Below are 18,839 nucleotides of genomic sequence, written 5' to 3'. Positions count from 1 at the left end.
TAGTTGGCACTGTGAGGGAAAAAACAATGTCCTTTCGCAGATCACTTCAATTCATAAGCACAGAAGGCAGCAATCGGTGAGCGTCTATACCTTATCATGGGGCGGATGCATCTTGGTGTGATACTGCTAGGATTGTACTGTACATCACTTTTCGTTGGGGGACTACAACTTGGTGAGTTACGATTATGTGCATCTATTGCAGAACCAATTTAATACAAGTACCAATGCGTCCTTTAGAGACTTTGAGTCATCAATGGGGAAATTGACGACAGAGCAGAGCAACGGAGGGGTTTAATACGGCGTTGAGAGGGCGTTAATCCCCCTTTTATTACATGAAAACTTACACGACGACGAACACAGTTCGGTACTACACAGAGTGTGACACGTCCACTGTTCGCCGAATACAATTCATTTACTTAATTGGCACAGTTATGGGCCACCCTCGAGCTACTAATTGCAGGGGTGTCTAAATTACTGCCGAACGAATGTCCCCTTAACTTGTAAAGTCAAATTAGCCAGATACTTGCCCTAAAATTGCGCCTGAGATAGTAGGCCTTCAAGCTAGCCCGACTTCACGTGAGTTGTACAGGACTAAAGCTTATTGCCTTAACAAACAGCGTCCCTTCTTCGTAAAACTATAGTTTTGTAGCACAAACATTAACATGGATAGCTTTAGTCTTTCAGGCATCTTACGACTTTGGCTGTAGTTTTGAGAAAACAAATCCACAAATTGTGCTTTGTTATAATACGTTATCTTTTATGATATATCTTGCAAGATGACTTTGTTGTTATTAAAACTATGAAAGCGCGCGTATACACACACACACACACACACACACACACACACACACACACACACACACACACACACACATACACACACACACAGTGACACGCACACACAAGCACACACACACACACGCACACACACACACGCTTACGCACAGACAGACACACACACACACACACACACACACCTACACACACATACACACACTAAACTTGTTTCGAATGCTAGTTTGTTGGAAAATATTTAGTGAAAACACACACATAAAAAACACAAAAACAAAACGGACACGAAACAAACACTCACACACACAAACACACACACACACACACACACACACACACGCACACACACACACGCTTACGCAAACACACACACACACACACACACACACACACACACACACACACACTCACACACACACACACACACACACACATTGTAAACTGTTAAAGTTACTTTGAGCACAACAATTGTAATTTGTAATCTCCTTTTTGAACTGTTGATAGTAAATCAAGACGCCGTAAATGCCTACGTGTGTGCATGGAAGTTCTAGACCATAATATTATCTTTTGCCCTTGGCTTGTTTTGCAAAGGTGACCCTTGTTCGGGTTGTAATACGAGTAGTACTTGAAACCTTGGTACACTGCGGTGTCTGTACTTTGAAATTAGTTCCTGGTTGTCTCAAACCCGAGCCAAACAGTTAAGCAACATTTTGTAAAACAATATGGTAGGCTACTATCTGCTAAACATCTATACTCTCCCAACAAAGAAACTTGACACAGGTCAACATTTATTTTTCTTATAAATTTATGTTAGAGGAAAGCAACAAAATGCAGTTTGAAGTTTGTCAGTTACATTGTTGCTAACCCCTAAACCACAAAAAGAATATAATTGAACCGAGACTTTACAAAACAGATACATATCGTGAAACAAATTGAAAAAGTCAACATGGACAATTTATTTTCATTACTTTCAAAGTAAAATTCGGCGAAAAGTGTTAAAGAAACGACGACGGGTGAGGGGGGGGGGGGGGGTTAGGGGGGGGGGGGGGGGCGGGGTGTAACGGGGGAGGGGGGGGGGAATGTTTAACGGGAGGTCAGGAGGAATATAAAAATGGTACCGCGCCTTGATGATTTGATGTAAATCAAATAAGTGTCAGAAGGTCATTGCTAATTATTAAAGAAAAAATAATATGGGGGGTTAACACAACCTGGGAATCGTCTGTCGAGTTTGCACGATGAATTGCGTTGTAATCCCGAACGCATAATGCAAAGCTGCTCTTAGTGATTATCACTTTGGTAAACAGTGGCCACCCGATAAGCCCTACCTTCATAGGAAAGGCTCTGAAGGTAAACAATAGCCACCCGATAAGCCCTACCTTCATAGGAAAGGCTATGAAGGTACACAGTGGCCACCCGATAAGCCCTACCTTCATAGGAAAGGCTATGAAGGTACACAGTGGCCACCCGATAAGCCCTACCTTCATAGGAAAGGCTCTGAAGGTAAACAGTGGCCACCCGATAAGCCCTACCGTCACAGGAAAGGCTCTGAAGGTAAACAGTGGCCACCCGATAAGCCCTACCTTCATAGGTAAGGCTCTGAAGCTAAACAATAGCCACCCGATAAGCCCTACCGTCATAGGAAAGGCTCTGAAGGTAAACAGTGGCCACCCGATAAGCCCTACCTTCATAGGTAAGGCTCTGAAGCTAAACAATAGCCACCCGATAAGCCCTACCGTCATAGGAAAGGCTCTGAAGGTAAACAGTGGCCACCCGATAAGCCCTACCTTCATAAAATATGTACCGGCTCAGAATGGATTTTGAACTTTCAGTAGAGAATAATGAATCTCTGTGTGTGCTTGTGTGCAATGCATTATATGACTGAATATGAAAACTGGTTGTGTGAGATACCAAGTAACTCAGCCATCAAGTTAATCCCACATAACCTACATAAGCCCAACACACTCGCAGTAGACTCCAAGTGCCTGTCCGTTCAGCGTCACTACAGCATACACTTTGTTGCGAGTCTGCTTGATTGACGTCAGCACACTCGCTCTGAGTCTGATCACCACAGTTGCTTACTGTTGTGCCATGCAAAAATACATTTTCTGCACACAGTATGTGCATCGTTTACACCAAGGTTTCGCATTCTTTGCGCTGGATGCGTCGTATAACTTGTTCGATGTCGAACGTCGACGCAGGAGTATCAGTAAGTAAGTTGATCCAGATCTGTATCTGTGGTCGATCACCTCTGCTTCGCTTATGCAGGGGAAGTTCGCCAAGTCTTTCGTCCATATACCACCAATAGCCGTTTCAAACCATACCTTCGTGCATGTCCTTGACTTTTTGTTCATGATTTTGAACAAGATAATCCGTTTTCTTGCAGAATTGCTCAATAGTACTTCGAGCACCGAAAGTGAAAGAGGTATTTCAGGCCATGCTCCTATTGCCCCCTTGTTCCGGTTATCAGAGAGAGGCTGCCGTGCCCTAACATCTGATTGGTCGAAACGCTGGGGGCAAAGGTTATACGAAAAAGGTCTATTACCTCTCTTTGTTTAAAAACATGACGTAAGGATACATTTGACGCGATTGTGATGACACTTTTCTAAACCGGAAGTTTGAGTTCCCCCTTCAAATGGGAAAGCCGAAGCTACACAAACACACACACACATTCACACACACGTGCTCGCTCGCACGCCCGCATAAATACGTGTGTGTGTGTGTGTGTGTGTGTGTGTGTGTGTGTGTGTGTGAGTGTGTGTGCGTGTGTGTGTGTGCGTGTGAGTGTGTGTGTGTGTGTCTGTGTGTCTGTGTCTGTGTGTGCCTGTGCGCTTGTATATCTGTGTCTGTACGTGAGAACAACCAAACGTCTTGTCAAATAGGAAGGTTTCCGCCAGTTATCTCTCTGTGGGTGCTTAGAGAGTACCGTGCCCCTTGCGGGGGCATAAAACATCGAGGTCACAAGCAGGGTCAAGGGGAAGGTCGGCTGGGCGGACAGGAGTATGACGGCTTACTAGTGCCAAAACCTGGTGTTACCCATTATCACGTGATAATTACTAATTAACGCTGTCAGTTACTGTTTTCATCTGTTAGGCCTAAAAAAAAAAAATAGGTGTGGTTACGGTAACCCGACCTACCCTATTTTTAGGGGCCGATCCTATAACTTTTTATTACATTTGTCAAAACAAAAAACCCCAAAAAAACCCGAGTGCAAAAAACGCAATGAAAGCGAAAGCGCCCGTGTCGCACACTTATTTCCCTGTCAAGTAGGTTTAATTTGTACACATTAGAAAAAAAAAGTTTAAAAAAAAAAGTGATTGCCTACCTACCTACCCTATTTTTTTTGGCTATGTTACCGTAACCACACCTATTTTTTTTTCGCCTTAGTTCCTAATTACCACGGGAAAATTACTAATTTTTAGTGTTGGCACTAGCAATCCGTCAGGAAGTGAGCCAAAAACTAAAAATTAGTAATTAACAGGTGAAAGTTAGTAATTTTTCCGGAAAAATTAGTAATTTCCCGGGAAAATTAGTAATTATTTTCGTGAAAATGGTAATTATCAAGGGAAAATTAGTAATTTTCCCTTGATAATTACAATTATGAGGTTTTGGCACTAGTAAGCCGTCATACATGAGACTACAATAGGAAGGTTTCTGCCAGTTATCTCTCTTCGAGGTTTTGGGTGCTTAGAGAGTACCGTGCCCCTTGCGGGGGCATAAAACATCGAGGTCACAAGCAGGGTCAAGGGGAAGGTCGCTGGGCGGACAGGAGACTAATGTATACTAGCATGTTGTATGTGACTGCAGTGAACGTGGCATCAGGCAAAACCTACAACCAGAGCAGGAGTAATTCCAGCACGTCTTACCCACCCTCTAATGCGGTCAACACCAGAGGATATTGCTTTTGGAGTGGATCTAATAACAGCCAGGAGTGGTGGGAAGTGGACTTGGGCAAAACATATCCAGTCTCTTTGATTCTCATGTATACTTCTGACGGTAAGTTTTATACGGAAGATAGCCACACATGTAATATGCGTCTCTTTATTTATTTATTTTTACACTAGGAATCAAGATGAAGGTATGATTGTATGCATGTATGACCGATAGTCTTTTTTCAAGTGGGGTGAACATGCACGCGCGCGTCTCACAGACTTCGCAAAGCGGTGACGTCCCTTGCGTTTGACACTTCTTGAGGTCGAAGATTTTGACGTGTTGAAGGACATAAATTGTATTATTATGTTTTGTTTAGTCTAAAAATTAACAGATTAAGGTAATGCATAATCATCTCTAGGATTAGCAAGCATTGGTAAGTAGAATTGCATGTCTTCGATTGTATGAAAGCGGTGGAGAGACCACCGGCTGCTTGAGTTTAACCGGAACCACGTGTGGGTTTGTTGTTGCAAATTATATATTCAATATTGTAAGACTTCCGTTTAAACAGGGACCCATCAACGAAATAGGGTTGTGTGAGACTATCCAATCACAAATCCCGAATCATCCCACGTGTCTGTCTGGATAGCAAATTTGCCGCCCGTACGGTTCATAACTACCCATTTTATTTTGTACACAGGATCCTATCTATACCCATTCACCATCACAGTGGACGACAAGCCTTGCCTGCAGGTGACGAATGACAGTAGAAGTAACCTATATCTGGCATGCTCATCCGTCATCTATGGACAGGTGGTGCGTATCACAAGGACAACCAGTGGACAACTCCGACTGTGTAACGTTCAAATCAATGGTAAGCAGCGTCTTTTTTTGTACACAGAACAACTTACAGCCAGCATTGCTCATAGGAGGCCTGTTTTTAAAATAGCAAAACACGTATACCTGTCGCGTGCTTGTTTTATGAGTTTTTCCAGCAAACACCGTCCGGGAGTAGAACTAGCTTTATACGCATATATCCCTTGCCAACATATGCTTCAAACAATTCGGTCAGGAAATAATAATGTATTTAATATGGAAAGTTCTCTGAGCCTTGTTTAACTGCAGTGTCTCCGCCCTCTTTCTGTTTTCCTTGTCCCTTGCGTCCCCTCGGGCCGCACATCGTTTACCATTGGACACATTAAGGAAGAAACAAGCACGCTGATAGCGTAAGTAGCCATTAAGTCAATCACAGGCAGAATAGAGAAACCGACAGTCGCTAGTTCAAACTATGGTTTATCTTACATACGTGAGAGAGACACCCGTGAGATAATAATCGTTCAAATCACACGTGTGTATATCATGTAAATGAGGTCATGTCAAGCAAGTCTGGCAGGGACCTGTTTTTCCACGGCTTATGATGCCAAAGTCACCGAGACAAACGTCATTATAGAAACAAAAATTGCGCTCGCTAATTACCCTCGATGAATCTTTAGAACTAACACGTCACGCCACACTTTCAGAGTGACGTTTCTTTGCTTTGACGTAATAGATTGCAGGAGGCTTTAGAAGAGATCGAGGTTCCAAAACAAGCGTCTTCAATTTAGCTGCCTCGAATGCAGGACATTTTCAGTAAAATACACGTAAGTACAGTATGTAGGATAAACAGAATACTACATGGCTTGCTGTGTCGTACCAGATTTACACTCGTTGCTTTTTCAAATAGTGAACAGCTCGCTTTCGCTCGCAGTTCAATATTTTAAAAAAAAACTCGTGTAAATCTGGTACGACACAGCAATTAGCCATGTATTATTCTCTATATATGCACGAGTGTTGCAGGAGGCAGGCAAGTGATTTGTGCATGCCCTTTGTTTGGTTCGACTCTTCTTGGCTTTCCAAACCAGTCTCTCTCAAAACCCTATTTATCCATCGACGCTCACCTGTTGTTTGTGTTTCTAAAAGAAAAGTCAGAGACATGCCTTCTGGGTGAGTAGAATAAAAGCAAAGCTCCCCAATTAGTGTATCCCATCGTCCTATGCGCACTAGAAAACAAAATTGAAATCCTTGGACGGCGTCCCTCACAGCACTTAACTTGAAAGGAGAGGCTCTCTTGATGCACTTAACTTGAAAGGAGAGGCTCTCTTGATGCACTTAACTTGAAAGGAGAGGCTCTCTTGATGCACTTAATTTGAAAGGAGAGGCTCTCTTGATGCACTTAACTTGAAAGGAGAGGCTCTCTTGATGCACTTAGCTTGAAAGGAGAGGCTCTCTTGATGCACTTAACTGGAAAGGAGAGGCTCTCTTGATGCACTTAACTTGAAAGGAGAGGCTCTCTTGATGCACTTAGCTTGAAAAGAGAGGCTCTCTTGATGCACTTAACTTGAAAGGAGAGGCTCTCTTGATGCACTTAACTTGAAAGGAGAGGCTCTCTTGATGCACTTAACTTGAAAGGAGAGGCTCTCTTGATGCACTTAGCTTGAAAGAAGAGGCTCTCTTGATGCACTTAAATTGAAAGGAGAGGCTCTCTTGATGCACTTAACTTGAAAAGAGAGGCTCTCTTGATGCACTTAACTTGTAAGGAGAGGCTCTCTTGATGCACTTAACTTGAAAGGAGAGGCTCTCTTGATGCACTTAATTTGAAAGGAGAGGCTCTCTTGATGCACTTAACTTGAAAGGAGAGGCTCTCTTGATGCACTTAACTGGAAAGGAGAGGCTCTTTTGATGCACTTAACTTGAAAAGAGAGGCTCTCTTGATTCACTTAACTTGAAAGGAGAGGCTCCCGTGATGCACTTAACTTGAAAGGAGAGGCTCTCTTGATGCACTTAACTTGAAAGGAGAGGCTCTCTTGATGCACTTATCTTGAAAGGAGAGGCTCTCTTGATGCACTTAACTTGAAAAGAGAGGCTCTATTGATGCACTTAACTTGAAAGGATAGGCTCTCTTGATGCACTTAACTTGAAAGGAGAGGCTCTCTTGATGCACTTAACTTGAAAGGAGAGGCTCTATTGATGTACTTAATTTGAAAGGAGAGGCTCTCTTGATGCACTTAATTTGAAAGGAGAGGCTCTCTTGATGCACTTAACTTGAAAGGAGAGGCTCTCTTGATACACTTAATTTGAAAGGAGAGGCTCTCTTGATGCACTGTTCATGCATACCGTGGATTCTGATGTAGTCGTCTGCTAATTTCCACACAAAATGAACAACGTACACTTGACTGGATTTTGAAGACGAAAAACAGTTCTGCTGGATCTGTATATAAGAAATCTTATTTTGCGAGAAGAGTCAAAGACGAAATGGTGAGAATTTAGAATTTAATTTAATAAGGCTAAAGAATGCATGTCTTAATTTTTATAAGAATCAGTTCAGTAGTTTTGTTGTTGTTGGCTGTTTTTGTGTGTTCGTGTGTTTTTACATTACAATTTACATTCGATAGTTTAAAACTGTGGTCTATTCATGACTTTCCGTGGCTACGAGGTTGAAAAATAGGGATAAAATCATGTACAGCAAACGCTACCCAAAACCCCACCTATACGGCGTGTATGACCTAGAGAGCTTCAGTCAACGCTTGAATTTTGCAGTGGTAACATCCGGTTTGCTGTCTCAGAGCTGAGCATATTTGTCAAGAAGGATCGAGCAGAAAAAATAAACGACTTGGCATGGATTCGAACCCAAGGCCTCGGGGCCTCAAAATGTCGGGGCCGATGTCTTAACCGCTAGGCCACTCCACCAGCGTTGTCAAAGATTAAAAAAATGATAATTTTATATCATTATACGCTTGAATGACCATTATTTTATGCGTTGCAAAAACGTAAAAATTGCCATTAAAATTTGCCTTTATTTGCAAACATGTTTCACGGAATCGCAGTACATGTTTACACCGTCATGCTACACGACATTCGCGCCATGCAAATATATGCGATATCTCTATTTACAACATGCAAGAAAAATGACAAGAACAGTAATTGAATCTCTCCAAAGATCTGTGCAGTTGAAAACAGACATCTAAGAAATAGTTATACATGTATTCACTTCTGAACAATGGGCGGATAGAGATATAAATCATGCTGCTTCAAGAATAACATAACATGAAATCATATCAATGTTTTTCCTTCCTTTTCTCAATTGGCGCAGTAGCCTAGTGGTTAGGACATGAGACACGTAGTTTCGAGGTCGAGAGTTCGGATCTTCGCCGGGGCGTTTCTTTTTTCCCCTTGATCTCTCTTGAAGATAAAATATGATCAGTCTTGAGAGAGCAAATCGGATGTTATCCCTGCAAAATTCAAGCGTTGATTGATGCTCTCAATGTCATACACGCCGTAGAAGGTGGGGTTTCGGGTAGCGTTTGCTGTACAAAATTATGTACATGATTTTATCCCTATTTTTCAACCTCGTTGCCCCGGAAAGTCATAAATAGACCACAGCTTTGAAGCCCCAGTCTGTCTCAAATGGTTTACTGAACGAGTTAAGTCTTCTCACGAAAAAAGCAGTTCTAACCTTATGGAACACACTTGAAATAGCATTTAACAGCATTACATTTTGTTTGTTTGTTTGCTTAACGCCCAGCCGACCACGAAGGGCCTATCAGGGCGGTACAGCATTAAATGACACAGTGCGTTTGAATGGCTATTTAGCTTGCGTAAACCACACACCAGATTTCGTGGTTAATTTTACCCTTGAGCTATCGTGGACCCGTGTTACCCACTTTCCTTTTTTTAGTCGTCAGTTTGTGATTTCAATGCGACTCGCTGTATCTACAATAGCACGTTATTGTGTGACACCCTTCCGGGCTCCCTTTTTTAAAACTTTCAAAACTTCGAATTGTACTAATCTTGTCTTGATGAAAAAATCATTATTTTATGATTTAAAAATGTTTGTGTAGCAAGCTGTCAATTTATTATTTAGATTTTAAAAGTTAGTTCTAGCGCCAAAACGAGGCGTCCGATTATGTTTCAAGACAATCCGGCTGGCCACGCAAAAATACATTCTTTGAAAAATGCTCGCTCTTTAGGATGCTCTTAAGTGGTGAGTGTTTAATCGAAAGGGTGTCTGTACTGTGTGTGAAAGCCATACAGTGTCTGTGGACAGAAACTGATGGTTTACGTGAAGCTGAGTGTGCGCACAGATTCTTTATTTTAAACCCATCTTCAACGTCAGACACAACAAACCTATCAAGGGTCTCCGAACTGTGCGTCCCTGCGTCATGTACGATTTAGAAGCAAAAAAACAAACAAACAAAAGGAACCAGAAATATTGTGTTGCGTCAGTCTCATGTCTCAGTTTGGTTTGCTCCACTTTCCTTATCCCCTTGTGTTTTTCAGACGGTAGTCATAATTATCAAACTTTCCGTTTTATGCAATCAATGTTTCATGATTTTGAAGTGTGTGTGGCAGCGATGTCTGTCTTGCATTTGGTATTTTCAGCAACTATAATGTTAGTTTTGTGCCAAATGTTCCAACTCAGTTGTGTACTGTTGTTATTCATGTCGCATGAGAAGGCTGTTATGCATATGCTTGTCCACTTTAGACATTATGATTATTTTAAACTTTGTTGTGTACACCTTATTAATAATGTCAAATCAATTTTGCGATGATTGCTCAATATATGAATTGTTAAATAGTGTCATTTTATGTCAATGACTTGAGGAAGAATAAAAGATGCATTTGATTCCTTTAGATAGAACACTGGTAATGTATTTTTTATTACAGGAAACACACTGGAAAACTGAACATGAGAATTTGATAAGACCACAGTGGGGTTTTGGGCGCATTGTTGCAGGGAATGATACTGTGAGCCGGGGTGTGGTTATGGTTTTTTTTTAACTGGAGTATTTTGTTCTCATTGTTGTGAGAGATCCAGATGTGCGTTATATTTTGATTAATATTGACATTTTAAATAACCACTTTACCATTGCAAATGTTGATGACCCTAGTTCTGATGATCATCCGGAATTTGTTAAAAAAATTGATGGAAAGCATTGTGTTATTGTGTGTTATTGAATAATTATGTTATTATAGTTGAAGGAGATCGGAATATTACCATTGATCTGAAGATTTATTCCAGCCATCCGTCAAAAGTGTACAGAGTGCGAAGCACAGAAAACCTCTTTTGAATTGGCCTTTGTGATTACACCGTGTGATCGCTGCAGTGCCCAGTGGTTTCGACACATGTGAGGTGGGACGATGGGGATCATATTGTCAGTACAACTGTAGTAACAAGTGTGGTGGGGGACCTGGCACCAACTTCTGTCATCATCACACTGGAATCTGTTATGAAGGTAGAATGTGTCTACATAGTGATGCTGTGCAATGTTGTTGTTGTTGTGTGCGTGTGTGTATGTGTGTGTGTATATGTGTGTGTTTGTGTGTGTTGTGGGCATTTGGTGGATATGTGCTTGGCTGTATGACGGCGTACTAGAGCAAAACTAAAAATAAATAATTAACACGTGAAAATTAGTAATTAACACGTAAAAAGAACTAATTTTCACGAGAAATTAAAATTGTGTCGTGAAAATTACTATTTTTCATGTGTTAATTACTAAATTGTATGTGTTAATTACTAATATTTAGTTTTGGCTCGCTTCTTGACGGATTGCTAGAGCCAAAACTTAAAGTTAGTCATTTTCACGTGTTAATTACTAATTTTCATGTGCCTCCTGACTGTGGAGGTTCAAAGCGCATGCGCGACTGTTACACAGTCCACCGCAAAACATCTCTCGATTCAAAACTTTTCTGGTCTATAGTTCTTTAATCCGATACAATTTAACAATAAGAGCTGAGCGCATGTGTAGACAACTGTGACATACAGCTGTCTGTCCGATAACTTGTTGAATAACGAATTCTATTGACAGATATTTGTCAAAGTGTGAGAGTCTCGACCGAACAGAGCCGTCTGCTAGCGGTCAGACCTTTAGCACACGTCCGGCCGGATGCCATTTTCCCTCTCTCGATTCAAACATTTTCGGATCGATTGTCCTTCACTTATACACTACAGAGCAGATTTATGAGTGTGGTAATGGAAACAATTATGAAGTAAAGCTGTCTGCCCGACAACTTGTTGAATAAGGAATTATATTGACAGAAATATGTGAAAGTGTGAGACCACATCCGATCAAAAGTCCGCCTGCTACAAACAGCTTCGATTCGAAAGTTTTCGGGGTCGATTATTAACAGCTATTGTGTTTTCAGCGTAGCAATAGGGCCCGATATTTAGACGAGATAAGTATAATGCCGACGAGTCGAAGACGAGTCGCATTATACTTGTTCGAGTCTAAATATCGGGCCCTATTGCTACGATGAAAACACAATAGCGTTTATATAGCTATTCTGACATTAAATTCTGTGTTAAAATCATGTTTTTGTCAGCAACAAGTACCAGAATGGTCCATGTCGTTGATTGCAGACGACGGTTCCCTTTCCGCATGAAGCCACGGAAATAACCGAACATTGAAAAACCCTCGGAAATGTAGTACGGAGAAAACTCGAGATAACCGGATGTTTAGCATTACGTCAATATGCTAGGAATCATATGACGTCATGACGTATCATGCTTGCCTACGTAGATCGTATGTTCGAAAGTCTGACTTCTGTTGGGAATTCGCGTGGTGAAGACTGCGGTAAATCTGTAGATGATAAGAGAACAAGGATTGTCTCAGAAGAAACGACTAAATGTTTCAGACCGGTAACTTCATTTCAACATTGCACTATACAATGGACGTTCTATGTGACAGGAGAGTTTGCTGATTTTGTGTTAAACATTGGAGAGATCGTCTGCTAGAATCAAAGATAGGTCGCTTCAGATTGCAGCTTCTGGAAATGTGCAAGGTTTGTTGCCTGTTAAAGAACTGGATTTTACACGTAATGTATGTCATGTACATTATGCAACAACAAAAACACACACAAAGCAAATGGCATCGTCTGTCGACTTGTCACATAAACAAACCTGGCGAGGTATGCGTGTACTTTATACACTTGGAAGAAACCGGAACCATGCGTCTTTGTTATTGCCAATATGCTTTTGGATATTGGCAAAAATGGCCGACTTCCGTAGCATTATGCTTTGATGATCGGAAAAGGGATGTGTGAGACCATCCAATCACAGCCCCCGAATTCCCCCACGTGTCCATCAGAATAGCTATATTCTTTTTTAAGATACCCAAAACAACGTTGGCGGGACGTAGAAATAAGGAAGGAGGAGGAGGGTGTTGTAGTGGAGGTTTGGTGCCAAACGATTGTGGCAAGAGCGTGCCAGAGCATGTACGCTCGCTCATTAGCAAAGCAGCAGCAGCATTGAAGTGCGCGCGTCGGCTGGAATTTGGTGTAAACAGTATTATGTGTTTAACTTGGGACATCGTGTCTGAAGTAGAAGAACTTGCTCGATAAAGCCTTCTATTAAAAGATATTTCAGAAATAGTGTGAGAGCGATGTTTTCCGGACGTTGTAGCATCTCAGTGCGGACTCTTAGAGTCCGACTACTGTGACTGAAAACGAGGCCAAAATGAAAATTAGTAAATAACACTGTTAATTACAAATGTTCACGTGAAAATGGTACCCCTAGGTTTTGGCACTGGTAAGCCGTCATATGATTGTGTGTGCGCGCACGTACGTCTGTGTGTACCTGCATATGCATAAACAGTAAAAGTGAGTCACTATGAGCCGTTTTGGTTTTTTACCTTTTTATATTTAGTCAAGTTTTGACTAAATATTTTATCATCGAGGGGGAATCGAAACGAGGGTCGTGGTGTATGTGTGTGTGTGTGTGTGTGTGTGTGTGTGTGTGTGTGTGTGTGTGTGTGTGTGTGTGTAGAGCGATTTAGACTAAACTACTGGACCGATCTTTATGAAATTTGACATGAGAGTTCCTGGGTATGAAATCCCCGAACGTTTTTTTCATTTTTTTGATAAATGTCTTTGATGACGTCATATCCGGCTTTTCGTGAAAGTTGAGGCGGCACTGTCACGCCCTCATTTTTCAACCAAATTGGTTCAAATTTTGGTCAAGTAATCTTCGACGAAGCCCGGGGTTCGGTATTGCATTTCAGCTTGGTGACTTAAAAATTAATTAATGACTTTGGTCATTAAAAATCGGAAAATTGTAAAAAAAAAATAAAAATTTATAAAACGATCCAAATTTACGTTTATCTTATTCCCCATCATTTGCTGATTCCAAAAACATATAAATATGTTATATTCGGATTAAAAACAAGCTCTGAAAATTAAATATATAAAAATTATTATCAAAATTAAATTGTCCAAATCAATTTAAAAACACTTTCATCTTATTCCTTGTCGGTTCCTGATTCCAAAAACATATAGATATGATATGTTTGGATTAAAAACACGCTCAGAAAGTTAAAACAAAGAGAGGTACAGAAAAGCGTGCTATCCTTCTTAGCGCAACTACTACCCCGCTCTTCTTGTCAATTTCACTGCCTTTGCCATGAGCGGTGGCCTGACGATGCTACGAGTAAAATGGCATTGCGTTCAGTTTCATTCTGTGAGTTCGACAGCTACTTGACTAAATATTGTATTTTCGCCTTACGCGACTTGTTATTACATTTAGTCAAGTTTTGACTAAATGTTTTAACGTAGAGGGGGGAATCGAGACGAGGGTCGTGGTGTATGTGCGTGTGTGTGTGTCTGTCTGTGTGTGTGTGTGTGTGTGTGTGTGTGTGTGTGTGTTTGTGTGAGTGTGTGTGTGTGTGTGTGTGTGTGTGTGTAGAGCGACTCAGAGAAAACTACTGGACCGATCTTCATGAAACTTGACATGAGAGATCCTGAGTATGGCATCTCCAGAAATGTTTTCATTTTTTTGATAAATGTCTTTGATGACGTCATATCCGGCTTTTCGTGAAAGTTGAGGCGGCACTGTCACGCTCTCATTTGTAAACCAAATGGGTTGAAATTTTGGTCAAGTAATCTTCGTCGAAGCCCGGACTTTGGTATTGCATTTCAGCTTGGAGGCTTAAAAATGAATTGATGAGTTTGCTCATTAAAGTTGTCATTAAAATCGATTTTTCGCAAACAGATTTAAAATTTATTGCATCGTATTCTTCATCACATTCTGAATCTAAAAATATATACATATGTCATGTTTACTCTTAAAATGTGATCACAATTAACGAAAATAGATTAATTTGTCTAACGATTAAAATTTAAGTAATCGATTCAAAAAAGATTTCATCTTATTCTTTATCATTTCCTGATTCCAAAAACATATAGATATGACAGGTTGTATTCAAAACAAGCTCAGAAAGTTAACAAGAATACAGAAAAGCGCGCTTTCCTGCTTAGCACAATACCCTACCGCGCTATTCTGGCGTGTCAATTTCACTGCGTTTTTCACGTGGGAGGTGAGCGATTTCCTTCTCGCGGGGATTGACGAAGCTGCACTGTCTTGGTGAAAAAATACAGTGCGTTCAGTTTCATTCCGTGAGTTCGACAGCTTGACTAAATGTAGTAATTTCGCCTTACGCGACTTGTAGTTTTTATTTGGCGGACAATGACTTGCCCGAAATCATAAAGTTGATATTATTCCAAGCTTGAACCTGTTTCCCTTACTCTTTTTAAATTGCAAAGAGAGTGCGCTCGCTACTTAACGCTTTGACTTCCTCAATCCAACGGTTTTTATCTGTCTAAGCGAATACGTACCAAATATCACTAAATAAAATTTGACGCCAAATGTAGGTTGATTATTCTCCAGAGCAGGGTACCACTTTGTGACATGTGCATTCTCAAGCCTTTAAAGAATTATAACGTATAATAATATCAAATGGCAAATACACACAATTACACTAGCTGTCTGTTGGAATGCAGTGAACGTGGCAACAGGGAAAACCTACAGTGAGAGCAGCAGGTACTCTAGCTCATATCCATCAACTTACGCAGCCGACAGTAACACCGACACATGTTTTTGGAGTCAAAACGCAAGCACCCAAGAGTGGTTGGAAGTAGACCTGGGCAGAAAGTATCTTGTGCATCAGTTGCAGGTCTCAACGTATTTATTTGGTGAGTTTCTTTCGCGCATCTTTTTCTTAATCCTGGCAGTTAGTAATAACTAAAACCGACACAAACTGTGTCTCTCAGTCTTTAGCTCAGTATCAGTCCGGTCACAGTTTCTCGTTTTAGAAACGGTATTCACTAATAAAATGTTGGTACACTTTTGATAACAAGTTGTTTAATACATTGGAACCAAATGATACTTATGACAAGTTGTTGCTCTACTTCAAAGTGTATTAAGTAAAATTATCTCTGGAATAAATGTATAACTGACGTAACAAAGCTATTTTGACGATAGAATAATAATGCCAGCGAGTAGTTTGATTATTTTCTCCTTCAAAAGAGACTGACCCAACATTTTGTATCTTAAAATTATAACTTTGATGTGTGTGTGTGTGTGTGTGTGTGTGTGTGTGTGTGTGTGTGGCTGTGTGTGTTTTATATCTACTCAGATTACGACCTGTACCTGAATCCCTTCACCATCACAGTGGACGGCCAGATGTGTGTGAACGAGATGTCATTCAATAGCACCACATTCCCCACGGTGACCTGTCTTGCCGTGATGTATGGACAGGTGGTGCGCATCACACGCGTTGCCAGGGGACAACTCCGTTTATGCGAGTTTGAAATCAAGTGTAAGTAATACAAGTTAGTGATGCTCATGAAAAAAAGTAAATTGAAGTATTTGTAGCGTATATGTATACGATTTCTTGTCGCAAGTATAAAACAATTGCTTGAAAAAGTGAAAATAGCATTGTAAATGCTGCAATCTCAAAAGTTGAAATTCCAGTCTGTTTGATTCCTATGTTGTTTCTGTTACAACTATAGCCATAAGAGAGTCATGGAGTTTGTATTTCGACTGTTGATCTCCTTTGCTACGTCCTTTTCGTCCTAGTTAAGTAAATGTTCTAGTAAATGGGGATTACATTGAGTACTTCTGAATTAGAAAGCGCCATTAGAAAAGCCATATCATTCGAAATTAAGCTTATTATCACACAGCAATAGATGCACAGGTACGTCACAATTTTCCTTGATCACATCTATGCAAACTACTGTAGGAACGCATGCTGCATATCGATGCAGTATTTATATGAATGTGCGAAACATAAGCATTGTGAATTTTTGGGGTACATATCTGCGATATTTATAAAAACTATCCAGGCCTGAAAGCGGCGAGTATTTTACTCGCCATGCCGAGTAGAAACATGTAAATGGCGAGTGGAAATGTTAATCTGCTCACCAAATGCGAGTAAAGTTGCTGACACAAATGGTTGGTTTGGCGAGTAAAATTTGCCCTGGGGCTAGTAAATTATGAGAAGTACTAGCAAAAGGCCAGTGCCTCATTTTGAGGACTTTCAGCGCTACTATCTCATAAAACATCAAGCGGTTCGTTGCGTGAATTAGGGAAAGAAACCGCTTTTTTTTTTTTTACAAGTATGATCGATGCTATAAGATAGACATGGCACATGTATTACCAAAAACCTACACATACTTTCCTTTGACGACAAGTTTAGTAAGGTCATCATGTAGTTGTCTTTCGGAGACATATTTTATAAGCAGCTCAAGCATACATCTTGTCTGATTGTCTGAAACAGTATGGTGTTGCTTTGTGTCTGAGAACTATGTACACCTATCTTTATAGTGCCCAGTGGTGTCAGCCGGTGTGAAGCGGGGCGCTGGGGACCGCAATGCCAACGACACTGTAGCAACAAGTGTGGTGCTGGTCCTGGCAACAACTTCTGCCATCAGGGCACTGGCGATTGCTATGATGGTAATTCAGCTATTCTTAGTGTTTATTGTTAAAGGCACAGTAAGCCTCCCGTAAACCATCACAGATACTGTCAGGCTTTTACACACAGTACAAACACCCTTTCATTTAAACACTCACCGCTTGAGAACATGCTAGGTGCCCTCCGTAAAGAGCGAGCAATTTTCAAAGAATTCATTTTTGCGTGGTTATCGTACCCCTGAGCCATTGTGATCCAGTTTCCTTTTTTCACAATGTAGTCGTCAGTTTGTAATTTGAATGCGACTCGCAGCTGTAAGCTTATCTGCAATAGCACGTTATTATGTACCTCTGAATCTATACGAAACAAACGGCTGTGATTCACAAGAACTCTAGCGATGGTTTTTGACTGTTCAGAGGAACTGGCGATAGGCATAAACCGTCGTCTGCTACGAGAACCACGACCTTGCGTTACCCTGCTTCCGGGCTTTTTTTTTCAAACTTTCAAAACTTCGAGTTGTACTGGTTTTGTCTTGATGAAAAGAAAATTATTTTATGATTTAAGAATGTTTGTGTAAGACTAAGAAGCTGTCAATTTATTATTTAGAATTTAAAAGTTAGGTCTAGCGCCCAAACGGTCCGATTTTAAAAGGAGACAATCCGCAAAATTAATTCTTTGAAAATTGTTCGCTCTTTACGTAGGGCACCAAGGATGTTCCCGTTCGGTTAGCGTTCAAATGGAAGGGTGTTTGTACTGTTTGTACTGTGTTTAAAAGCCTGACAGTATATGTGATGGTTTACGGGAGGCGTACTGTGCCTTTAAGCGTCTCCTCAGTTCGCACCTCTCTCTCTCTGTCTCTCAGTCTCTCTCTCTCTCTCTCTCTCTCTCTCTCTCTCTCTCTCTCTCTCTCTCTCTCGCTCTCTCTCGCTCTCTCTCTCTGCCCCTTATCTCTCTCTCTCACCCATAATTTGTTCTTATACTTTGTTCTTCATTCTCGTATAATCGAAGAGACCCAACAAATGCACGCATCCCTCTTCATTGCATTGTTCTCTACAAATCCAATTTGGCCTTTTCTGGAAGCATGCTATGGAATTCACGTTATAGTAATGTTGACCAAGAATGTAGTATTTGGGTCAACACATGTAAACGTTATTAGAACTTTTGTGGGTGGCGTTGTTTGAGTCACCATGTATTTGTATTCATCGAATTCAGATGAAGCCGCCACAAACTTGAAATTGAATTAGGACGAAAAATTGTTATTGATGATGACGATAGGTTATGCAAATGTTGTGACATAAATGCACTGAATGTACAAAATTCAGTGCTAACAGATTCGAATACATCCCACAAAAGAATGTATTATATCATCAGTTTATTCTATGTTTTCCCTTTGTCATTTAATGTCTGATAGCAAAAATGAAAAGTTCCGTTTGGCAACATTTATCAAATTTGAGAAGGTTG

The 18,839-nt window shown here is 40.8% G+C and overlaps 2 protein-coding genes across 2 annotated transcripts in view; both read left to right on the top strand.

Moving 5' to 3' along the window:
• On the top strand, positions 1-11,846 carry LOC138946547 (uncharacterized). Its single transcript, XM_070317989.1, has 5 exons — positions 1-172; positions 4,597-4,785; positions 5,360-5,533; positions 10,803-10,931; positions 11,842-11,846. Exons 1-5 carry the CDS (start codon positions 97-99, stop codon positions 11,844-11,846), a joined length of 573 nt encoding a protein of 190 aa, XP_070174090.1. The 5' UTR covers positions 1-96.
• Positions 11,847-15,468: 3,622 nt separating this feature from the next.
• LOC138947346 (uncharacterized) overlaps positions 15,469-18,839 on the top strand; it is a 19,398-nt gene continuing 16,027 nt past the window's right edge. The window contains exons 1-3 of the mRNA XM_070318801.1: positions 15,469-15,660; positions 16,104-16,286; positions 17,294-17,422. Coding sequence (XP_070174902.1) covers positions 16,151-16,286; positions 17,294-17,422 — 265 coding nt within the window. The 5' untranslated portion in view covers positions 15,469-15,660; positions 16,104-16,150. The remainder of the gene's footprint in view (positions 15,661-16,103; positions 16,287-17,293; positions 17,423-18,839) is intronic.

Source organism: Littorina saxatilis, linkage group LG14 (genome assembly GCF_037325665.1).
Source record: "Littorina saxatilis isolate snail1 linkage group LG14, US_GU_Lsax_2.0, whole genome shotgun sequence".
Lineage (NCBI taxonomy): Eukaryota > Metazoa > Mollusca > Gastropoda > Littorinimorpha > Littorinidae > Littorina > Littorina saxatilis.
The sequence above is the reverse complement of the archived record's forward strand: the minus strand, read 5'-3'. Positions and strand labels throughout refer to the sequence as shown.